The following is a 26,940-nucleotide window of genomic DNA, read 5'->3' on the forward strand; positions in this document are numbered from 1 at the left end:
GGAAGCAATAAAATATCTTCTCTATTCTTGGGTATTTTGGCTTCACCAAGCTCCAAGGAATACGCTGTCATTCATACCAAAAGTATCAACAAATCTGAGAGGTGCAGGAGCAATAACTATAATATTATACAAGCTTATTTGGCTTTACATATTGCCTGGGGTAGTTTGCAGATTTTATAAAACTTTCTCTGTCATGCATCACTTCAAGGATACGAAACCCATATTTTTGCTTTCATGATTCAGATAGAGCAGTGCTTTCCAAACTGTGTGTCGGGACACACTAGTATGTCGGCAGCAGTGTGTAGGTGTGTCCCTGCTTCAGCACAATTTTTTTTTTTTGGTTTCTGACTTTCCGTCTGCCTGCTACGCATATCACATGGTTGACACGTGATTGATATCTAGTGGGTCACAGATCATCTTAACCTATTGGCGCAGCTCAGTGGGAACTGAAACTATTCCCATTGGTGGCACATTGGCTCCTGACTGCACGTGTAGTCTCCTTAATTGGCTCATGACTGCATGTGTAGTCAGTGAGTGGGACAGCAGCGCGGGCAGTAGTCAATCGGACTCACCGAGCTCTGAGGGCGGCAGCTTAAATGCTGAGCTGAAGTCAGTGGTTTTTTTTTTGCAAGTAGCTCCCAGTAGTGCATTGCTGCTCCTGCTCTTGATATATGGATAGGAAGTGGAAGCTTAAGAAATGCTTGATGATGAAATGCCAGTGTCTTTATCTAATATTCCACCAAATATTCAGAAATTGTGTTCATCCCATCAACCTCATACATCCCATTAAAATAGTAAGTAGCTATTGGTGTTATTAAACTTTATTTAATTCTTGCACATACATACTGTTACTTGTAAATATATTTCATTATTATATAATTCATGTATGTGTCCGTATCTCTTAAAACAAGTTAGTTTAACCTCCTTTTTGCTAGTACAACTGAATTACTGTGTCGCGAAATGATGTAGGTCTAAAAAGTGTGTCACCAACATAAAAAGTTTGGAAAGCTCTGAGATAGAGTGTACAATAAAAAAAAAAAGTTTCCAGTTTACTTCTGACCTGTTTAGTTCATTGTCCTGGTATTTGCTGAAAAGCAGATAGGAAGGCTCAGGAGTGTGCTCGTGTCTAGAGAACTATATGTCAGCAGTTTTACAAGAATACCTTTAACAATGTTATACACTTGCAAGAGTACTAGTTGCAGCAGTGTTTGTTACCATGTAGTGCTACTATTCAAGAAAGAATACCATTAGAACACAGCAAATTTTGATAATTGAAGTTCAAGATTTTTTAAATTTTTATGCTCTGTCTGAATGATGAAATGTCCCTTTAAGTTAAAACAGACGTTAATAAAAATCCAAACATAAATTGCCCATATTTTAAACATGAACATGCACTAATTTAATGGCTCATTTAACAAATGTGTGCATAAATAGCATAAACCGTACATATCAAATTATTATAAACTTCAGTCTTTAAAATGGAAAAACAGAATTTCAGAATGCAGTGTGAATTAGAGTTAAAAATAAACAGAGTGGTATAAACTTTGCTAGAACTGCACATTGCAAGGTGTGTGAAGTCTCTCATTTATAACAAAGAGATTTTTTTACACAGAAAACTACATTTCTCAAATAAAAAAAAATACAAAAAATGCAGAAGAAGAAAGTGTTCAATGAAATGCAAGTTTTTTACTTAAAGGGACAGTCTAGTCAAAATTTGTGATTCAGATAGGGCATGTAATTTTAAACAACTTTCCAATTTACTTTTATCATCAAATTGTCTTTGTTCTCTTGGTATTCTCTGTTGCAAACTAAATCTAGGTAGACTCAATGCTAATTTTAAGCCTTTGAAGGCCGCCCCTCTAAAGTTTTCACTGCTAGAGGGAGTTAGTTCATGTGTGTCATATAGATAACAATGTGCTCACGTACGTGGAGTTACCTAGGAGTCAGCACTGATTGGCTAAATTACATGTCTGTCAAAAGAACTAAAAAAGGGGTCAGTCTGCAGAGGCTTAGATACAAGGTAATCACAAAAGTAAAAAGTATATTAAAGTGAAGGTCAATTTGGATGAATTAGTGCCCGGTTTTTAATAAAACTATTAAAAACAAGGGCACTTTAATTCATCAAAATTGACATTTCACTACTTTTCTTCAAAAACTTACCTTTTAATCCTGAATGCCGCTCCAGCGATTCCCCCGGCCGTTGGAAGCCTCTTCTTACGTCAGAAATGACGAATCCGGCTTCCTCCAATCAAGGCTTTCCCTCCAGGGGATCATGGCCTGATGCAACGCCGTGATTGGAGGAAGCCGCATTAGTCATTTTGAACCCGCGAAGAGGACTTGCAACGGGCGGAGGAGGTGCTGCAGCGGCTGACAGGATTAAAAGGTAAGTTTTTGAAGAAAAGGAGTGAAATGTCAATTTTGATTAAAGTGCCATTGTTTTTAATAGGTTTATTAAAAACCGGGCACTAATTCATCCAAATTGACCTTCACTTTAATATAACTGTGTTGGTTATGCAAAACTGGGGAATGGGTAATAAAGATTATCTATCTTTTTTAAACAATAACAATTCTGGATTAGACTGTCCATTTAAAGGTAATGAAAGGCCAATATTGAAATGTGCATAAATGCATTTAAATTTTAAATAAAATACATTTTTGCAATGTACAATCCAAAAGGAAAACGTATTCTAGTAAAAGTTATTAATGTATTTCAGTGGTATATGCTACGTGTGACTAGAGTATTAGGATTCAGGCTTCCTCAGAGAGCTGCCAGTGATGCGTATTGCATCAGTAGAGTTCATTTATGTCATATAAACCACTGCTGACCTGAGTTAGCAATGGACTCAAAGGAAATAAGCAGATGTTTGACTTGTCTAACTTATAAAAAAATCAATGTTGAAAATGTGATATAGTTTTGACAATATCTAACTAATACTATAAAAAAATGTAAACCTCATTTAGATCTGCTAACTCTCACATTTCTAAATGCCTGAACAAACAAACTATAGTTACAGTGACTGTTTAAAAATTAACACCACATTGTGCTATTTGTCCCAAATATTGTAAAAAAAAATACAAAAAAAAACTTCATAGTCTGCTTTGCATTTAAAAAAAAAAAATCAATATCAAAATAAACATAAAACCAATCTAACAGAAAAACATAACTGGGCATCTTCAAGGAACAATGCAATTAGACAAGCAACTGATAAGGGAGCTGCTGCAGGAACATTGTTTCAAAATGGCTGGTCTCTCTCTCTTCCACCTCCACTGGGAGACTGATTTCTGCTGCTGTTTCTGGTTTACATCAGTTTAGGTGAAAATACAACAGGCAAATGCAGATATTTCATATACATATATATTTCAGATATAAACACAGATAAGTTATTTGTAAACAATTTAATACAATTTAGCAGGTAGAATTGATCATTGGGAACACTTTAAAAGGAAGCAAATTGTACAGTAGAAGTCCGGGATAAAAGTCAATAAAATGCTGGGATTTTGTAGCACCAGTACACTACTATAATTTGTTTAGGTGAGTTAAAAAAGGCTATAAGAGTATTTAACACATAGGCACAACACCTTTCACATGTCCATAGGCGCCAGTTTCATTGTGGGGTCAGCCACTATGCACAGCTTTTGCCTCAGCCTACACAGATTGGCACTGGGCAAGTGCAGAACAGGCTCAAATTTTTAAGTTAAAATAGCTAAAGGAGCCCTTTAAACACATGTTGTATTGCAACGATACATCCAATCCAAGAATATCACTAGTCTGGATGTCCCTTTAAAAATTAATGCAATTCTTGTTTTGTATAATATATTTTTAAAATCTGTAAATGCCTAAATGCTTCAAGCACCCAGATGTCAGTAAAAAAGATACTGTTCTGCTCCGTATATAGATTGCATTTGTGCTGCACACAAATATGTGGTGTATATAGGTACACAGATGTTTAGTTTCCACATAAATAAATGTAGAGCATGCAAGAAATCAGGAATAGAATACACAGGTATCAAGCTGTGCAATATACATAAACCCATGTAGTACAAATTCATTCAGATAGACCCTCATTCAGTGTAATGCTACACCAATGCAGAAAATGCAATATGAAGAATATATACACACCGCCTATCTTTCATTGCCTTTTTACTGCACCTGCTGTATACAACTAGGGGATATGTTAACACATTATACATAAATGTGCATGTCATAAACGTCATATCCATGCTACTTTTGCCTTAAAGCAGTGGTCTCAAAGTAGCGGTCCCAGGGCCATATGCGGCCCTAAAGATAGTCTAATCTGGCCCTCCTTTTTATATTAGGTAAATAAATCATTTGAGCGCATCCATTTTTTAGGGTTCTATGAAGTGTAACAAGTTGATGTTCTATACAGGCGCCCATTAGATAAATATAAAGACAAACAAGCATTATTAATTATAGACTCTCGCCATGCACTGGTTGGATAAATGTCACTTTGTACAAAGTTATACAGTTCCAGAATGATCACTTTACTTGGCACTCACAAGATAAATAAATAAGGGCATGGTTATTGTAGGCTACAACTGCCATGCACTACTGATTGGGTAAATGTCACTTCCAGTTCCTAGTATATCCAGTTCCAGAGTGGCCCTCATCGGAGAAGCACACTTGGACATTGGCCCCCAAATACAACAAGCTTGATAGCCAGTGAGGTAGCTCAGTTGGTAAATGCCATGACCACAAAAAAGCCTGTTTAAATGATCCAAGGTCACAGGTTCAAACCCGGGCCCTTCATCCTTCGGAGGTCGATAAAATGAGTACCATTAAATTGGGTAATAACAACAACTATTACTATTCAGCTGCCGATTTGGTTAATTCCGAGAGCGAGCGCTGAAAAAGCTCTTTGAGTCCCATTGAGAGAAAGGCGCTATATAAATACTAGTTGTTGTTGTTATTATTATTAATAACCCTGCGTTAAATGAACATTCTAGTGCAAACTATTCTAGTAGCTCAATAGCGCAATACAGTTTGCTAAGCCTTTTTTAAGACTCTACAACTGGCACACTTTAAAATGTCCACAGTGACGTTCTGGGAGCATTTGCATCCTCTGACTGGTGTGTATGTTCCACAAAGATGTTTAGAATGATGTGAGATCAAAGTGTGTGGTTCAGCAGCCTTTTAACATAAAATATTTTGTATACTTGCTTGGCAAGAACTGAAAAGCCACAGTATTTGGGCAGGCTGTAAAGAGATCCATGGGTCAGTACTGCATGTTGTGCACCAACAACATTTTTAGATGCTACCTTGAGTGAGTGTGACAAGGTTTGTCACCCCCTAATCTACAGTATACACTGATGTGGAAACCTAAAAAATGCACAACTGGAGAATCAGCAGATTTTATTATGTGAGGAATATACAGAAGCTGTATGTGAACATACAGAAACAAATGCAATGTATAAATTAGATGAGTTCTATAAAGATATGCAGATGGTAATTATACAGATACCTAAGTAGGAAGTGTGCCTCTCTCTAGAATTAAATATTTTAGATACAGATATAGGGCAGAGATGAGATATACAAAACAGGGGATACACACATGTGCAGTTCTGTAGTCACATGTATTCCTATGTGGAGTGTACAGCTATCCAGATATACAATATACATAATGTATTGTGAATTCTCCAGATATTCTGCGTATAGAGTACAACATTGAGAATCTAGAGTTTATGGATACAAAGATGTGTGGCATTTACTGATGCACAGATGTTGAAAAGCCAAATACCATGGGTGGAGCAAACAAATATCCAGATGTGCCTCATACAGATAACAATAGATTACAGATAATGATAAACAGATACAGAGAACGCAATAGAACAAACTGTGAATATTTGCACACTCTTTCTAGAATAAGTAAAAGTGAAATACTGCAGCATGTCTGGAAAACCAGCTTTAGTATTTTTGTTATTACAAATGTGACTTTGTGCTTTTGTCCTGGACGAACAAGCGCTGATGCAAAGTTTATACTTCAGTAATGAGCCGTTCTCCCCCCCCCCCCCCAACGGTATAGAATTTCACTCACTCATACAAGGCACATTGAAGAACTCTGTTCTCTCACATCTGGAAACAGTTTGGAGAGTAACTGGGTATTTGTGAGCCTTGATTTGTCCTACAAGCCTCACTGCACCTTCAGACCGAGCACTGAATCCAACAGCAGAAATTTGTTGTAGGGTAACAGAGGTTTGAAGGGGGTTGATTTTGGGAGGAAAAAAAACACACACACACATAAAAAAACAAAGTATGATCCCATGGAGCTAATCTGAGCTTATTTTCTTGGTACTAAGACTCTAACTTTGTAGTCAATCACAAGGGAAAACAAAATGTCTGTCAAACTTTGCTTGATTTAGACCAGGGATGGTGAAAATGTTTGAGCCAGCTTGTATAAATTGCTAATCTAATATATATATATATATTATCAAGTGCCCAAGGTACTTTTATACATTTATAAGGACAATAAAGAAACTGTTATTTTTTTTATTATCAGTTCATAGAGAAAAATGTATCAATATTGCAGTCAGACAAGTTCTTAAGTAGAGATGCTGCATCACATGGCAAAAATGACCATTGCCCAATAGCTCTCTTGTGCAATGCAAGGCTTGTGTCTGCACAGGAAAGTATATGGTCATTTTTATTTATTTATGTTTTACTACACATAATTAACAATGTTATCATTACAATCTCATCGTGTTTAAGGTCCTTAAAGGGACATTCCAGTCAAAATTTAAATGCACATATATTAATTGCATCTTTAAATAGAAACATATTTGCAATATACATGTATTGGCAAAAATGCTTGCAGTAAAAGTTATCACTATTTTAGTGTTACCATTTTTCTATGCACGTGCATGTGAAGCATTGCTAGATATTATCAATGCACCAGCATTTTAAGTACTGCAGGTGCTCAGAACATCGGTGGGGCTTGTATCATGTCAGCAATTGCAAAAGTGAGTCATTGCCAGATGGTATAAGCATCATATCCTCTCTGAGCAAGTGCTGTGTTTAAAATGCTAATGCACGGTGCATACTTAAATACACATTTGAAACAGCTATAGCTTTTATTAGAAGCATTTTTGTTAATACATGTATATTACAAAAATGCTTCTATTCAATACTTAAGCGCAAGTATGTGGATTCCAATTTTGGCTGGAATGTCCCTTTAAGGAAGTTCTACTCTAATAAGGTGTTGCTTTGGGAGGGGTGGGGGTTGCTGTGCATATAAACCTTAGTTTCACACAAGTCATGTGATAAATCTCCACAAATTAGAATTATACATTTTTTGTATACCTCGTCCAATTAACCCTTTCAAGATCTTTAATATGAAACAGGGCCTTCCAGTCTCCCTTCCACTTTCCCTCAGTGGGTGGCTGTCTCTAGGGCTGTCAAATTCTGAAAACCAAAACATAGGTTGAGCTGAAGCTAAATCCAGCTGAGTGACAAAGGACATGTCCAAGTTACACAGTTTAATGTTGGTTTCTGGTTTTCTGCTCATAAGAGCTAAGCTGTTATCCCTCAAACATTTAAATATATAAGTATTCAACTTAGTTATACAGTGCATGTCTGAGGTAACCATTTTGACTATAAACTGTCTAATTACATTTGGCTCCATTAGGTTGTTAATGAGCATTCCAGATGGGGGTTAAAAATGTAAGCTGGTGCCTTATTCCCAGACAAACAATCAGACAGCACACATTGAGCTATGATCCTCAAATGCCACACTTTCAACTTTAATTTTATTTATAAAAATACATTAAGATTTTAACTGATGCATAAAAAAGAGGAGGTATAAAATATTATTGACACATGAGCTTTCTAAATTGATTTTGCTTTGTGTCATCCCTTTACACCAATAAAACTGTGTGTTTGCCCTATCAGCAAATGAGTGAGTGATGGTTACTTAAAGGGACTTGAAATTCAAAATTTTCCATTCATGATTCAGATAGAGCATACAATTTTAAACAACCTTCCAGTCGACTTCTATTATAAAATTTGCTTCATTCTCTTGGTATCTTTTGTTAAAGTAGCAGCAATACACTAATGGGAGCTAGCTAAATTCATTTGTTGAGCCAATAAGAATAGGCATTTATGTGCAACCACCAATCGGCAGCTAGCTCCCAGTGGTGCACTGCTGCTACTGAGCCTGCCTAGGTATTTCAACAAAGGATACCAAGAGAATTACCTAAAGTAGATAATAGAAGTCATTTGGAATATTGTTTAAAATCACAAGCTCTGAAACATGAATGTTTAATTTTGACTTTACTGTCCCTTTAATTGTATTATTTGTGCACAAACAACATCAGTAATAACATGTTAAGGGCACACAACCTGCACCTGATATGACAATAACCTGCATTTATATACCCTGAGTATCTGTAATACCACACAGCTCCTGGCACTAATGCAGAAGTATAGACTGCGCATTGGTGTGGTTTACTGCCATATAAATAGCCCCATCCTCTTTAACAATCATCACTGGAAAAGAGATGAATTTTAATGGGAAACTTTATGTAAGTGAAGCGTAACTGCAAACATGCTTACAATTTCATTTCAAATGTTACCTTTATGCCTCGTTAAGTAGCAGGAAATGCATTTGTTCACAACTATATATGGTTTTATCCACATAGCATGACCATTAATAGGTATAATAATAAAAATCACACATGTTTTTAACAGGATTAAACCCCTACAAGTATGAGAAGAGTAGATTTTGTCAGCACTTGTATAATAAAGATAAACAAACTAAAAAATGTGACTAATATTGCAATATCAGCATTTAGATATTTTTGCTTCAAAAAAATCTAATTTAAAAAATCATAAACGTTGTTACAACAGTAAAAGGGAAATGTTCATTGTTAAACGTTGTTTTGTCTAAGAAATCAGATGTGCTTCTTACTATGCTGATTAGCTGATCGGTACTTTCTATTCTAATGCTTATTCTCACAACTGATACAGCTGTATTACTTTCAAATTAGATTTAAACATCTTTTACTTCACTTTTTTTGGATGTCCCTTCAAAGTGGATGGTTGTACCTGCAACCAATCCCATGGAGAGACCTAAGTCACATGTTCACCTTTAATTCATTAGAGCAGGTAACTTTACGACTATTATCCCTACACTACTCTCCGCAAAGGAGACTGAAGCTGATCCAATCAGCAGTACTAGTTGCAAAAACATTTTGGCCACATTGAAGGGACATGAAACTCAAAATTTTTCCTTCACAATTCAGATTGAGAATTCAGTTTCTCTATCAACTGTCCAATGTACTTCTATTATCTAATTTGCTTAATTCTCATGGTATCCGTTGTTGAAGAAGCAGCAATGCATTACTGTGAGCTAAATGCACTGGGTGAGCCAATAACATGAGGCATATATGATGACCAGCCACCAATCTGCTGCTCCTGAGTCTACCTAGGTATCCCTTTCAACAAAGGAAATCACGAAAACAAAACAAATGAGCTAATAGAAGTAAAATGAAAAGTTGTTTAAAATCACATGATCTATCTGAATCATGAAAGAAAATAAATGTGTTATATTTCCCTTTAAGATGCTGAGATTAAAATGATAAAGGACCATTAAATACAGTAGATTTCCATAATAACAAGACAATGCAATAGCATTTAGTTTCAACTTCAAATGAGAAGTAGATTTTTTTCTGACAATTTTCAAAGTTATGTCTATTTCCCCTCACACTGCATCATGTGACAGCCATCAGCCAATCACAAATGCATATATGTATATTCTGTGAATGCTTGCACATGCTCAGTGACTCAAAGTGAAAATATAAAACGACTGCACATTTTGTTAATGGAAGTAAATTGGAAAGTGGTTTAAAATTGCATGTGCTATCTGAATGATGAAAGTTTAATTGTGACTTGAGTGTCCCTTTAAACTTCCACGTGTAAAACAAGATTGTATGTTACTATTAGCACAAGATAGTGCATCATGCACTATTTTAGCTCCACTTATCTAGCCCTAAATATATTTGATCACAAATCTCTAGAGAGGGCCTCTAATAAGACATGTTTTATAAGAAGAAAGAGATCTCACTACAAGAATGTAACGCACACTTCTAACCTATTTTCTTTTTTTAGGAATGATGAAGCATTCTCACTTTTCAGATCTGGATTCTAGTAAGAATTCTGCAGTAAAAGAATGTTAAAATGAAAAACAGATTTTGTGAAGTACAACAGCTGCCTGATGATATTTATCAGCGAACAATCTTGTATTTAAGTCTTTAAATAAATGAATGTGACAGTTAGTGCCCTTTTTTTTTTTAATGATTTTAAATGTGAAAAACATCTTTGTGTAAATAAAAATAAACGACAGTTACACACCTTGTAATTTCAGCAATTTTGTCTTTAAATCTTGTTTTTAAACTGTAGATACATTATGATTTTGCAATCAAAATTAAACAAATTAGGGTAAACAATCATTTCTAAGCAAATATCCCATTAACAGCAAACCGTTTCTATTAAAATTACTGGAAAGGTTTGTTCCTTCATTTATGAAAATGTTATCTAAACTTGTTTATCATTATCAGATACTTAAAGTATTATTAAATCTTTTTAAAACTACTTTGTTAAAACATTGTCATTCCGATTCAAGTCATGAATCCGGAGGGAGTTTACGTTATATTAAAGTAATTTTTTGTTATAATTTGCTATAAAATAGGGTATTTTAAAATACTGTACAATTGTTTGAAAAATGGATTTCTGATCTGAATAAACCTACATTTCTTCACCAAAAGACATGTGGGCATTTTCCTTATTAGCCACTAAGAAATATATCAAAAGGGATCATTTGTGCACAAATATGCATTTCCTGTTAGTATCAGTCTTAATTTAGATAGGTATAACTTACATTTGTTTAAGCAAAAAGAAATATTTTTAGAATATTTCATTGCTGCTTTTCTACTGCATGACAGAAAATCTGTTTTTAATGTCCAAATAATGTGCATTATATGTTTATCTAATCTATCTCTCTGTCTATCTATCTGCTTATATGCATGCTTTTTAAAGGCATAGTAAACACCAAAAATGTTATTGTCTAAAGATAGATAATACCTTAATTTACCATTCCCCAGTTTTGCATAATCAAAACTGTTATAGAAATATACCTTTTACCTCTGCAATTACCTTGTATCTAAGATTCTGCAGACTGCCCCTTATCTCAGATCGTTTGACAGACTTGCATTTCAGGCAATTAGTGCTGACTCTTAAATTACTCCACGTGCATGAGCACAATGTTATTTATATGAAACACATGAACTAACGTCCTCAAGCTGTGAAAAACTGTCAAATTGCATTCAGATAAGAGGCGGCCTTCAAGGGCTTAGAAATTAGCATATGAGCCTACCTAGGTTTAGCTTTCAACTAAGAACACCAAGAGATTAAAGCAATTTTGATGATAAAAGTAAATTAGAAAGTTGTTTAAAATTACATGCCCTATCTGAATCATGAAAGTTTAATTTGGACTTTACTATCCCTTTAATGAATTAGGAAAAATATATTGTATGTCTTTCTAGATTTATGTAAACAACGTTTTTCTTTTTCTTTTACTATAAACACAACTTGACATCAAAGAGAACAATCATGATATATCAGTGCATTGCTAAAGCATAATATATGCATTGGATTAACGTATGATAAGCAGAATAGATACAATTTATAAGGTATGTAATTATGAAATAGGAGAACTAACCTTAGTGGGGGGAAATCAACTCAGATCATACTTATCAGGTATTCCTTAGGGCAGAAAATATTGCAAGTACCCAAATTCATAAATTCTTTTAAAAGTGCAGACCTAACTTAATTTGTTCCTCATTACTTTGTGTGTATCAAAGGTTTCATGTTCTGCTCTGTCACCAACAGGCCCTAAAACTATTGAAGAATGCCGTCTTTAAACAAACAAGGACCTTCACTCCAGGGACCCCGTTTCATGAGTGAACCTAATTGCTACCTCAGAGTATCAATCCTGGCTGCTTCTTTTATATATCATATGTTTCCAAGGTCCCTTCAAGGTGACAAGCGAGGTCTTTTGTATAGGTAGAAGAAAGAGTAAATGTTCCCCTTGATATCTGTTTTTCCATTAAAATATTGCTACATAACTAATGCAACATATTGATATCAGATGTTAATGGAAAATTTGAATGTTACATTTGAATATTAATTCCATTAGATTTACACAATGAGAATTAACCTTTAAAATGGAATTACTATAATACTAAAAAACTGCATTTAATATTAAAATACTATATTTGATAAGGAATATTTCAATATTTTCAAAAATAATGGCAGCATGCATTTAGAACTAATAATTGTCAAAGCATTGCCTTTTACTTTCGGATCTTTAGTTGTACTATGAAAATCCCTGTAACAACTTAGTTTTCATTAAAAAATTATTTTCATTAAATTATTTGTTTCCCTGATAATACTTGTTGAGTTATACAAGGCTGTCACAATTTTTAAAATACATAGATGAAGGGAATACGAAGATGAAGGGAATGTAAAATAACTGCAGCATTCAACCCTGCAACCTGACATCGACAATGTTTTGGAGATAGGAAATGTCAAATGAAAAAAAGAATAAAGGTGTAAATTATCCCCTCAAAACCGTAAAAGGCCACTAAAGTCAAAATGTAAGTTTCATGATTCAGATAAAAAAGCATGTAATTGAACATGTGTAAAAGTGCACAGTATATACATATATGCATTTTGTGATTGGCTGATAGCGGTCACATGGAAGGGAAATTGGATTAACTGAAACTTGCCAGAAAATATTCTACTGCTCATTTCAAATTCAAAGTAATTGCTATTGCATTGTCTTTTTATTGTGGATTTGTCATTTATTCAATTCTATAGTATTTAGTGGTCCTTTAAAAGGATTCCCGATAAAAAATGTAATGATGCTTGTGTGTTGAGCTTTTTAGTGCACTTGCCATTATGTAAATTGCCTGCTTTTCCTGTCATTTAAATCTGAAAATTGTAGTTTTTCAACTATATTGTGAAACTGGAATTCATTATATGGATTTCAAAGCACTGACCCTCCTACATGATCTACAGTGATTGCTTAGAGCAGAAACTTATTTCTATATGTCCCTAATTCATTGTAGCAAAAGAGATAAGATGAAGAAATGCAAGAGACTCTTCATAGGGTGTATCCATGATCTGCAAGCAATGCAAAGTTTGCTATCAAAATGCTCAGCAAACGGGTCCTAAAATCCAGTAGTAAAGATTTACCAATGATCCTGGTTTTAGGAAAATCACTGGCAATAAACTGAGTACTGCTTCTTTTTCTAGAGCTAATCCTAAACCCCAGAATGTTGGTCGATCTTGAAGTTTGAATTGAGGTATCACTGCGTTACCACAACCAACTACTGTAGTTTGCTTGGAGGACAAATATGGATGTGAGTGTTTAACACAGCATGTATTATACCAGTAGAACTAATGCCACGTCTTTTCAAATCCGTTTATGGCCCTGCCAGGTTATAGCTAGATCAGTGGTGTGAATGTCAATAGCTAGTAAAAGCTTATCTATATATTTATATATTTCATATTGTCACTTTAATATAAAATAATGACCGATGTACATATATGACGGAAAATAAATTGACAGACATCTAGAAACAACTTCCTGCAACACTTCTCTGCTACCATCACTAACATATACATAGTCAATATGAAAGATTCATATTCATATAAAGCAACCATATGTACGCAAAAGCCTGCACACTACTATCTTAATGATGACAGACCTACAGATGTTTTAAGGGAATAGTTTAGTCAAAATTAAACTTTCATGATTTAGATAGAGCATGCAATTTTAAGCAACTTTTAATTTACGCTTATTATTTTTCTTCATTCTCTCGGTATCTTTATTTGAATGTAAGCTTAGGAGCTGGTCCATTTTTGGTTCAGTACCTGGATAGCAACTTGCTGATTGGGGGCTACATTTAGACACCAATCAGAAAGTGCTACCCATGTTCTGAACCAAAAATGGGCCAGCTTCTATGCTTCTATTCTTGCTTTTTCAAATAAAGATACCAAGAGAACGAAGAAAAATTGATAACAGGAGTAAATTAGAAAGTTATTTAAAATTGCATGCTCTATCTGAATCATGAACGTTTAATTTTGACTAGACTATTCCTTTAACCCCTTAAGGACCAGCGACGTACCCTGTATGTCACTGGCCTTTTTTTGGGACTTGATTGTTTTATAGCGTGGTCTTGCCACCAGCGTTGAGACTGCTCTATTCCACAAGGCCTGCTGGAGGGAGGGTATTAATAGCGTGTTCTTGCTAGACTTGTGCTATTATGTCCTGAAAAAACCCTTAACGACCAGTGACATACAGGGAACATTGTGGTCATTAAGGGGTTAAGTATGCCTTTTACGTGACAGACCATGACGAAAAATATTACATAGCAACAGGATTTGCTACACCTACAATAAGGCTTTATATGTTCACTGTGGTGCTTTTCAAAGTAAAGCATTACTTCTATTATCAAATTGAATTCATTCTTTTGCTACCCCCTTTGTAGAAGGGCAAACTTAGGTAGGCTCAGAAGCAGCAATGTCCTACTAGGAGTTAGCTGGTGATTAGTGGCTGCACACATTTGCTTCTTGTCATTGACTCACTAAATGTGTTCAGCTAGGTGCCAGTAGTGTGTTGTTGCACTGAACCTGACATTAACTAAATGTGTATTTTGTTTTTGCACTTTTATGTCCCTTTACAGATCTCATACACACCAGAAGGTCACACCATGACATAATTTACAGAAGACGGCATTAATGGTTGTGCCATGACGCAAACAACAAATAGTCAATTGCATTTCTGCTCACTGTAGTGGATTATCATACAGTTTACAACATGAGAAATGTAACCACCATGAGCCTTTACCAGATAACTTCAAATTGGGGCTACTGCATTGACTAGGAATTGTGATGGCAACAGATCTTGAAGGTTCTAGTCAAATGTTAACTGATTTTTTTTAACTATAAAACCATATCAATATATATTTTGACTGGTAGAACAAATCATTTTTTTGTATTAGAAATTAGTAACCTTTACAAACATCAACTCTGCATCAGCAAAAAGCCACTATAATGCGTCTTTAACCATTTAACTCCCATAAATGTCACACAATGCACTGAAAATGAAGGAGATAGCAATGGCTCACACAAGTACAATTCAAGCAAAATACAATGCAAAAAATAATAATGTTAGAATCCTATACAAAATGCCTAAATCAGTGAGTATGCATCCTAAACCACAGTGCCTGAGTCTTCTAGCCACTCATCATTTTTGCGTACTCACTAATATATACAAGAAGCAATTCTTGTATATTGCAATGGCATCAATACATTTATTTGTGCATAATATGTATACTATGTAGTATGTTTGTGCTATTTTAACATTCTAGTCCACTATTTTACACATTAGCACAATGACATGCACATGAGCAAGTAAGGATGTGCACATTCATTACAGATGCGCACTCATTTACCCAAATACCACTATTAAAATAGTATGCAGTTTTACACATTGTCATACTGATTTATGCAGAAGTATACCACTTTGTTAGTACCCTGGTCTAGACATTGGTGAGTGGTTTAGCATATTTGCAGATATTTACACATTAGTACTTCATATACTTATTAGCAAAGTGATTTGCACATCATCACATTTATGTTAACAGTACAGTAAACTAATGTAAACATTAGCCCTGTTGATTAAAATGATTGCACACTTACATACACATTAGCACACATATACAAATACTTTTCCACAAAAAATACTGCAGCAGGACTTCACAAATTTATATGAACCATTATAGACATCCTACAATTAGCTAGGCAGCTGCATATTTAAGTATGACAATCTTGTGTATATAGATGTATATAGTTTAATCTAAATAATGGGCACTAGGTTTGTGTCAGTCCATGATAGGGCACTAAAAAGCTAATGTACACATACTTGTGTGCAAGTATCCTGATACACAGGTACTAGGTAACATAAATACAGGCACTTGAACTTTGGTACACTGAAATACACTGCCACAGAACCGAGCCATATAAATAAGTACATTGCTCAAGTCACTGATGTGCAAAACAGAAAAACTGAACATGTATATTTACACAGTAACAGCACACTGTGAAAACCATTAGCATAGTAGTGAAAACATTGCACACTTGTATAAACAATAACAAATGCACTGGCAGAACTAATAGATCATATATAATTTCATTAACAGATTGTGTGTTGGTGTGTTTGTCTACTAGATTGATAAAAACAGTTTATGAAAACGGGAAACACAAAATCAAGCAACTCAAATACTATTCCAATGCAGGAAAACGATTCATTCTGTGGCTGCTCCTCTCACCGCACACACAGCATCTCAAAACTTTACTCTAAAGTCAGGCTCATTACTTACAGAGTTGCAGTCTTGTTGGGTAGGAGAGCAGGGTCTGGTACCTCCAGCAAATCCTCATTTGTACATACCACCTTCTTCCTGGGGGTACTGGCAGAGCCTACGCCAGGTTTGGACCTTTCCCCTACACATTTGCAGCTATGGATTAGCACTGGGCAACTCTGAGTCCAGGGTACCAGGGACAGAAACAAGAGCAGAGTCCATGGGCATCTAGGTGCCCCCATGCCAAGCATCCTGGGAATCATTGTGTCCTTCTCAGCCCATCATACAAAACTAACGGTTCAATACCTGTCCCTCTGCACATGCAACACAGTCTGAGTAACACAGAACTTTAATTCCACAGATAAGTGTTGCAAGCTGGTGACCCAGGTAATGGGGCACCCTATTGTGTTAGTCGGAGCATTGATCCTGCAGCAAGCTGTGACTCTGGAATACCATGATGAAGACTCTGAAGTTGCAGTTTAAATGGTCTCCCTGTGTTCCTGTAAGAAGCAGCTGTGCTGGTAAAGTCTCCCTGTTTGTATAATGGAATATAACGGATTGTGTCCCCAGCCTACTGCTGCTCTTTCCTATCCTGTTACTGGAGCCCGTGCACCTCCTCCCAGTGCACACATGCCGAAGCAGGGTCCTAGTGCCTGCGGCCACTGCTGATAGCAGGATGCAGATAGGGACGTGTATGCTGATAAACAGCTGGACTTTATAATCATAAACAACCAAAACCTTAATAATTACACAGATACGCCTTTAGCATTCATACTCACTTTTAAGAACAATTTGATAAATATTTGTTATTGTTATACTCATTGAGCTCCATTTGTGGGTTTTTCTTGAAAGCGCTTACTTTTTTTTTGCCATAACTGATGGTGTATAATTGTATTAGCTTATATGAATTTGTTATAAATTTAAGTAAAATACAAGTGACAGTAGTCTACTTATTTATACTAATAATAAAGTCAGAATTTGTTGTTTTTTTTAATATTGCCTTATGATGGCATGTTTTAAAGGGACATTAAGAGCTAGATTTATCAAAGGCTAGACGAACTCTGTATGTGCCTCGTCTGTAACTGCGCCCCAGCTCGCCTCCGGAGAAGCGCACATGTGCGCCTGAATTTATTAAAAAATAGACGTAACTTTGCACAGGTGAACTGGGGCGTAATAATGATAATTTTCGCCTGTCGGAAAAAGCATTTACTCCCTATTTATCACAGTACATCCCTATAAATATTTACGCCGCCATGTTTTGGTTATTAAAAAAAGTTTTTTAAGTTACTATTTAGCTTATATTTATATTATATAATGTTTTCGTGCTGGTTTTGCCATATGTTGATAATTTCAGATCGCAAAAATAAATATATATATATATATATATAAAACTGTTGGTACCGATATGCGCCAGTGGAAGCGCAAATTTCTGGCAATAACAGTCTCTTCTTGGTGCTGAGCCTTTGAAAAATTAGTTAAAAGAAGAAAGTACTGCTTCACAAGATGTAAAAGCATGTATTATAATGGTGTTCGCCTCAGTCTGTATGTCGAAATATACAACACGCAATTGAAGACGAAATTGCAGTTCCCTATCGGCGCAAAGCAATGATAAATAAGAAACTGTACGTATTTGTAGGTCGGGCTGTTAAATTACGCCTATTACTAATGTATATTGTTGCACTCGGGAGTGCGCCTGTGCGCCTAGGCGAATGCAAGCGGAGTGCAAAGAAGTTTCTTTCAGATTTGCGCAATTATAGGCGCAGAGTGCTGTGGTGAATATGACGATCATGTCGTATGCGCTATTTTGGACAGGATTAAAGGAGAATGGCTTTGATAAATCTAGCCCTAAGCATTGAATAAATGCTAGATAAAATGATGCATTAAAAGAAACAATTAGTCTGGGAATGACATGTAGATGTATTTTATAAAGTTTCATTAGCTGTTTAAATATTGTCAAAATAAAGTGTAAAGTTTTAGCGACTATAAACAATGGGAGCTGCCATGTTGTAACTTAGGTTACCTTCTCTGCAGTGGCCAATTAGGGACACTTATAAATAGGTCACTAGAGTGTGCAGCCAATGGCTGCATGGAATATAACAGTGTTCTGCACTTCCATTTCTAACAGGAACTGAAAAGCTCACAATTTTCAGAATTGAATTCAAGGAAAGGCGAACCAAAATAAATAATGAAAGTATAGTGCAGACTTTTTTATATGTATAAGATTTATCATATTATATTACCATCTTAAAGTATTTAATGACCCTTTAAATGATAGCTGATTACAGTCAGTGATAGTATAATTATGTTGGTTATTGCATGACATGTTTATGACACGTGATGAAATCAAATATCAGATCATGCATCAACCAGTGCTTACAATGCTCTGAAAACACCTCTGCTAATGGGTATATAATAACTACTAAAGTAATGGGTATATAATCACTACTAGAAGTGTAAAACTCTTTCCTAATGCAATTATGGGCCTAACAATCTAAACTTTGCCAGAGATTAGACATGTTTTTTCTAGCCGACCCACTAAATACCGGACAACCTATAGGTGACTGGACACGGGTTGTAGCTGGGTTTAAACAATGTCCCCACATAAGCTCAACCTTAGGCCCCACCCTTGATCCCACCACATATATTTTTCACAACTAAACAGTCATTGTATCCCCTTAGTAGCCAGTAAAACATGTACATAGTAGTGATGTGACCCCTTTGGCAACCAGAAGTAAACACCCAGCAGTGATTGAACACCCCCATGTTTGCCTAAAACACATATAATAGAAAATGCACAGTGTAACTTCTTTTTTAGCCATATTTCTAATGCATAAAGGCCTAGAAGGCCCTTTACATTTAGCTGACAGGAGTCTTTAAGTGTACAGTATTTTTGTACAGATTATACTGAACAGCCTGCTAAAATACTGGACACCCTATTTGTATGGTTCAGATCAACTATAATTAATATAAAATTGATACAGACATAAAGACTTCTAAATGTGGGGAATCTACTATTAAGTAATGGCAGACCTAGAACTGTAGTTTCTTAGCTACACTGCACAATTACATATGCCAATTAGTATGGCTGGTAACCCCAGAGGTAATCACATGACATGATCCTGAGGCTCAGCCATAGCTCTGTAGATATTACCAGACCAAAGCAGTTCATGTAATTTTAATAATCTGTTCCCAACATATAAGCAGTGGAAACTCAGGATTTATAATGGAGGTTTTGTTAGACCCTAAAGGGACAGTAAACACTAGACCCTAAAGGGACAGTAAACACCTTGTAATTACAAGACATTTGTTACCATCCTACAGAATAACATATACAGTTCCAAATCAATGTACAATTTTCAGAGCTAATTACATGAAAAGGGGCAACATAAAGAATGAGTATATTCCAAAGTTGTTTTATTATGTGCATAATTAAACATTTTATGTTAAAACTACACTAATGCCAGGCTAAACTGACATTTGTGGTATAATGTGATGCCTGGTTGTCATGGTGACAGGCTTAGGGGAGTGGCTTATGTGATGCAGCAGTTATGTCACAAAACTAACTGACAACACAAAGCAACCACCCTCATAACTGATGCTAACTTTACTAGAGTTGCCAGACTGACCCTGCTGAGCTTCAGTAATCACTGACATGTAAATATTAGTTATCTAATATCTTTATTTCACAGCTAGCACATTACATTACAGCTTGGCTTTACAACTACAGCTCTGTATATGTGCTGGTGAGAAGAACAGTGACTACCTCCAACACAATGCTTGTGAGTGCTGGTGAGAAGAACAGTGACTACCTCCAACACAATGCAAATGACATCTGGTGGGAGCTGCAGGTATGAACACCAATTACTACAGGTAGTGTTACCATGATCACCCCAACTCAGTAACTGAATAATGCTAAGTCATCTTTTTATACACTGTAAAATAATACAGATAAATTACAGAAGTAATAGCTTAAACTTTGTAGCTTCCTATGGGCACCAGTACTCTGAAACAAAACATAGCATACAAACCTTGCATAATAATAATCAATATTATCTTTACACCTTTATTAAAAAATAAATATAATTTATTAAATATAATATAATAAATATTTCTAAATATATTTTTTTAAACATATTATAGCATTCTAAGTATTATAGCCAAAATTGTAGGACACACCAATGCCTTTCTGTGCTTCTTCTACATATCTTTATAAGACTTGCAGCTGGCAGTAAAGGCTTTAAACCAGCTTTAAGGATGGTAAGAATTACTGCATCATTAGTCTGCAAATGCTCTAAAGCAAGGACTTCTAGTAAAGGCCTAGAATATAAACCTCATGGTATGGGTCTGCAATTTATACGCTGCACACTTAGTCGTACTGGGACCCTCATTAAACACTGTACTGTAAGGTGCTGCATCTGATGCAGCTGTTTATTTCTGCTTGACCCGGATGAAGAAAAAGCAACTGGGGATCTGAAATAAATTCAGATCAGACTGATACGCATCTGGCCAGCAGTATTACCGCTGATGGCAGATGTCCTCCCGCTGCAAACCAACTGGTGCTGGGAACCTCATTAAACACTGTACTGTAAGGTGCAGAGTCTGATTCAGCTGTTTGTTCTGCTTGACCCAGATGAAGAAAAGGCAACTGGTGATCCGAAATAAAATCAGATCAGACTGATGCGCATCTGGCCAGCAGTATACGCACTGATGGCAGATGTCCTCACGCTGCAAACTCACTGGTGCTGGGAACCTCATTAAACACTGTACTGTAAGGTGCAGCATCTGATGCAGCTGTTTGTTCTGCTTGACCCGGATGAAGAAAAGGCAACTGGGGATCTGAAATAAATTCAGATCAGACTGATGCGCATCTGGCCAGCAGAATACGCGCTGATGGCAGATTTCCTTCAAGGATTTTTATTTTACTAAACTGTAAGTATCTAAGGTAGGATTTTCTGAGATTAACAAGTTTGTAAACTCTTTGAGCAAGACATCTCATTACCACACTAGATTGTAAATACAGATCCTGCTCCAAGAGCCTACACACGTGCAGTGAGGTAAGATCATTTCTCACATTTCTGTCACGCTTTTTCTTTACTTTCCCATTTTATAGAAATATTTAGCTTTAATTTGGTTCTGTATGTTTAAAGCTTTCTGTACTTTTCAAGGCTTATTGATATAAAATATACAAATCATCTCTGTGACACTAGAACTTGAGTCATAACACCAACAATAAAGCATAATTACACTTACACTGCTATAACTTTAATAAACTGATATTAAATCAAATTGAATGGCTTAAATCCATTCTTACTGCACATATATGTCTAATGTAATAATGTTAAGGATCTTGGTGAAGAGAATACAATGATATGATTAATATGTTTGCACTTATATCCTCAATGCAATGCCTTGACGTAGGGACACCAATAAGCACCTTGTAGCTGGTTTACAATTTTATCTGAGAACTGCAGCAACCTGGAACAAGGACTACTATATCTGTGAAACTAAACTTGAATGTCTACAGTCACCGTGGGACAAGTACTACTGTTGGATTTTTGAAGCAGAGAGTCCTAGTGAAGCACAAGATTTGATAGGTCATGGGATGGTCCTGTATTTTATACCTCAGATTAGAAATTGAAAAAAAAAACTGCATTATAAGGTACAGTGTGCCATGCACCTATGTTCTTGCATTGGATGAAAAATCCTTACAAGATGTGCTTAGACTGATTCATATCTGGCAAGCAGTATAACGAAGACTGAAATACTCTATGGCAGTGGCAGGAAGATTGAAGATTTCAGAGGGACTAGTGTTATGTCACATGCTGAGTGCAGTCTTCCATCAGGGATTTCTTTTATTTCTCTACACTGTAAGTACCCAGAGATAAGTTCTCCTTAAATACAAGATTGTAAGCTCTTTGAGCAAAGCACTGAAACACTAGATTGTAAACTCCTTGGAACAGGGTCTGCACTTACACCCATGGAAATCCTTTAGAGCAGGGACTCCCATTGTACCAAATAAATGTATTGTTGTTAATAGAGTGAGATAAACCCTCCATTTAATTACTTCAGCAAGGAATACATATATAATGCATAGAATATACAAATAATCCCACAGAGTATTACTAATTCAAAATGCATTTTAATATGGCACCCCTTATGCTCCTGTCAGTTTAAACCAGTAGTATAGCAAACTGTGAAATACATAAGGCTTAAATAACACAGCATCAACCATAGGCAGCCTGGTTCGCTACTTTGGGACTCTTTCTCACTCAAGTCATTATGGTTGATGCTGATGTCCTCGAGCATTCCACCCTTTGCTACAGGGCTGCCCATTATATTGAAAGGGATTTTGAATTGTAAGTGTTGCAATTTTGCACAGATAAGTATATTTATTTTTTGCTAGGATTAATACAATGGAGGAATGAGCCCCAAACGGGCCAAACAGGCTGTCTATGGTTGGTACTGCTGTTCTGCTCAAGCATTAATTTCACGCTTTGTAAGTGTGGTTACGAAAATTAATGTAATCATCAGCAAAACTGGCATATAGCCAGAAACCTAAAATCAATGCTTGAGTCCAATAAGATAGCACCTACATCATACTGAAGAGCCCCAACAAGGGCGAAACAACCTGCCTATAGTGAAAAAAGCACTTTACATTTGTAGTATTACAATATATTATTCCCCTGCAAGACACCACTCTTTTTGTACTGGGTTTTCTATGTAAGCAGAACTATTATAGAATAATAAGGCTTCCATATATCATAAGATTCAAGATTTTGCCTAATTTCCAAGTGCCCTTGACATAGTAAAAGTGTTCCTACCTAAAACTATTAAATGATCAGTTGTTCTGCACATATCTGCAATAAATATGTTTGTATATTTAAATATGAGGACACAAAGAATATCTGTTAATGATAGCAGCAACTGGATCACCCGAATCACTCAGCAGCAACTGGATCACTCTGGATCACCCGAAAACCCCTAGCAGTTATGTCCATGCTTAATTCAGTGCAGGCCTCCATTTACCAAGTTGCCTACAAGCTCATCATACTGTAACACACCTAGTAAAGAAGGCTTATTTACAGTATACTGAGAACTTGAAAAACAGCCCTATTAAAACTTAGAAATCAGCTATTAAGATATTTTAAATTGCTATTTTATCTGGTGTCAGATCAAAGTAATTGCCAAAGAAAGAGGATAACTACATTATTTGTTTACAAACTGAATAATAAAGTATGCATTTTTGCACGTCTAGTAAATTCTTTGCCTTGATAAAAAAATATAATGTTCTAATTCTTGAGAGCATTTATTGTTAAATGTTTGCAGTACACTACAGGTTACATTGTATGGGACCTACTAAAGGGATATAAAACCCATTTTTGCTCTTTCCGGATTCAGATCAGAATATCACAGGCAATTTTAAATGATTTTCTAATTTACTCCTATTATCAAATGTGCTTAATTCCCTTGATATACTTTGCTGAATTTACAAAACACATCAACGTTTAAAAGTACAGTTACACTCATAATAACACTATCTGATACAAAAATATTAAATGAAAATATTGCATTAAAAAGTTATAAGGGCTCAAAGATATGAGGTCTCAGGTGACTGCAAAGGGCTTTAACATAGAGATACATTCATACACATGCCTAAATATGTATATATATATATATATATATATATATATATATATGTGTGTGTGTACATATGTATTTATATTTGTATATACGTATTTACAGAATATAAACACTTAAATACATATGCATACATATATAGACATATATATAAGTGCATTGGAGCCCTTTGCAGTTAAGTAGATGAAAACAGGAAAAACATATTTATGCAATATTCATAAGTGTTTAACTGTGTATTTACTATATAAATCTCACATTCCAATGTTTTTGCACAATGGGGAATACGTTCTATGTATTTTTAAATAGATATTCCTATACAGGGAGTGCAGAATTATTAGGCAAATGAGTATTTTGACCACATCATCCTCTTTATGCATGTTGTCTTACTCCAAGCTGTATAGGCTCGAAAGCCTACTACCAATTAAGCATATTAGGTGATGTGCATCTCTGTAATGAGAAGGGGTGTGGTCTAATGACATCAACACCCTATATCAGGTGTGCATAATTATTAGGCAACTACCTTTCCTTTGGCAAAATGGGTCAAAGTAAGGACTTGACAGGCTCAGAAAAGTCAAAAATAGTGAGATATCTTGCAGAGAGATGCAGCACTCTTAAAATTGCAAAGCTTCTGAAGCGTGATCATCGAACAATCAAGCGTTTCCTTCAAAATAGTCAACAGGGTCGCAAGAAGCGTGTGGAAAAACCAAGGCGCAAAATAACTGCCCATGAACTGAGAAAAGTCAAGCGTGCAGCTGCCAAGATGCCACTTGCCACCAGTTTGGCCATATTTCAGAGCTGCAACATCACTGGAGTGCCCAAAAGCACAAGGTGTGCAATACTCAGAGACATGGCCAAGGTAAGAAAGGCTGAAAGACGACCACCACTGAACAAGACACACAAGCTGAAACGTCAAGACTGGGCCAAGAAATATCTCAAGACTGATTTTTCTAAGGTTTTATGGACTGATGAAATGAGAGTGAGTCTTGATGGGCCAGATGGATGGGCCCGTGGCTGGATTGGTAAAGGGCAGAGAGCTCCAGTCCGACTCAGACGCCAGCAAGGTGGAGGTGGAGTACTGGTTTGGGCTGGTATCATCAAAGATGAGCTTGTGGGGCCTTTTCGGGTTTTTTAATGTAAGCATCAATAAATATATACCATTTTATTTACCGATTTCTCTCCCTGCCTTTCCTTGCATCGGAACTGTGATCTGTTTGATTGCTTTTGATAATTCTATTTGAATCCTACGGGTTTTTGGAGAGCCCCAGCAGCGCCGGAGCTTGGAGCAGTCTCACACCTTGCACTAAACAGGTGTGTCACAGAGGCAGCACGGTAAAGCCTACCACTCACTGAGAATTGCGACGCAAATTTCAAGCTACTTGCATGATTGTGAATTTGGACTGCAAATACAGGTACTTCCATTCTTATGGTGGGCTTCGGATAAGTGTGGTGAGTCCTTTTGTGTTTTTATTATTGGATGTTACACGTATTTACAAATTGGTTTGGTGTTACCCGCAACTGTGGGGTTCCTGAGTGGAATGTTTACACCATCTAAACACTGATTATACTGCTGATTATGGACACTGATTACAAACAAATTTTTCCACGAAATCCATGTTGATGTCTGTTGGATGGGCCCGTGGCTGGATTGGTAAAGGGCAGAGAGCTCCAGTCCGACTCAGACGCCAGCAAGGTGGAGGTGGAGTACTGGTTTGGGCTGGTATCATCAAAGATGAGCTTGTGGGGCCTTTTCGGGTTGAGGATGGAGTCAAGCTCAACTCCCAGTCCTACTGCCAGTTTCTGGAAGACACCTTCTTCAAGCAGTGGTACAGGAAGAAGTCTGCATCCTTCAAGAAAAACATGATTTTCATGCAGGACAATGCTCCATCACACGTGTCCAAGTACTCCACAGCGTGGCTGGCAAGAAAGGGTATAAAAGAAGAAAATCTAATGACATGGCCTCCTTGTTCACCTGATCTGAACCCCATTGAGAACCTGTGGTCCATCATCAAATGTGAGATTTACAAGGAGGGAAAACAGTACACCTCTCTGAACAGTGTCTGGGAGGCTGTGGTTGCTGCTGCATGCAATGTTGATGGTGAACAGATCAAAACACTGACAGAATCCATGGATGGCAGGCTTTTGAGTGTCCTTGCAAAGAAAGGTGGCTATATTGGTCACTGATTTGTTTTTGTTTTGTTTTTGAATGTCAGAAATGTATATTTGTGAATGTTGAGATGTTATATTGGTTTCACTGGTAAAAATAAATAATTGAAATGGGTATATATTTGTTTGTTTTTTTAAGTTGCCTAATAATTATGCACAGTAATAGTCACCTGCACACACAGATATCCCCCTAAAATAGCTATAACTAAAAACAAACTAAAAACTACTTCCAAAACTATTCAGCTTTGATATTAATGAGTTTTTTGGGTTCATTGAGAACATGGTTGTTGTTCAATAATAAAATTAATCCTCAAAAATACAACTTGCCTAATAATTCTGCACTCCCTGTATATCTGTATACATCTAAACCTATATATAATCAAGTTTATATACATATATATATATGTATATATATAAATATATATTTGTGCAAATATCCATCAGATATACATTTAAATATCTCTTTAAGAATACATAGAACATATTCTGCTATCTGCAGAACATTAGATTATGAAAGATGCAATATTATCTTCTTATGTTATGCTTTTAAATAACCGCCATTGTGTGTGTGTGACTTGTGGGTGCTAGGTATTTTTCAGCTACATTGAAGTCTATGGGGGAATGCGATTTTGTATTCGCAACTTCTCAAAGTCTATTTTTTACTGTGACGTTATGAACATGAGAGAGCAAACTTTTTACTTT

At 36.0% G+C, this 26,940-nt stretch overlaps 1 protein-coding gene and 1 long non-coding RNA gene across 2 annotated transcripts in view; one reads left to right on the forward strand and one right to left on the reverse strand.

Moving 5' to 3' along the window:
* Positions 1-17,015, reverse strand: part of ADGRA2 (adhesion G protein-coupled receptor A2) — a 415,622-nt gene extending 398,607 nt beyond the window's left edge. Inside the window, exon 1 of the mRNA XM_053717749.1 lies at positions 16,459-17,015. Coding sequence (XP_053573724.1) covers positions 16,459-16,700 — 242 coding nt within the window. The 5' untranslated portion in view covers positions 16,701-17,015. The remainder of the gene's footprint in view (positions 1-16,458) is intronic.
* Positions 551-12,042, forward strand: LOC128663429 (uncharacterized). The gene is made up of 3 exons (XR_008402867.1): positions 551-794; positions 10,121-10,159; positions 11,900-12,042. It is a non-coding gene; the product is annotated as an uncharacterized LOC128663429 (long non-coding RNA).
* Positions 17,016-26,940: the final 9,925 nt, after the last annotated feature.

This window comes from Bombina bombina, chromosome 6 (genome assembly GCF_027579735.1).
Source record: "Bombina bombina isolate aBomBom1 chromosome 6, aBomBom1.pri, whole genome shotgun sequence".
In the NCBI taxonomy this organism is placed as follows: domain Eukaryota; kingdom Metazoa; phylum Chordata; class Amphibia; order Anura; family Bombinatoridae; genus Bombina; species Bombina bombina.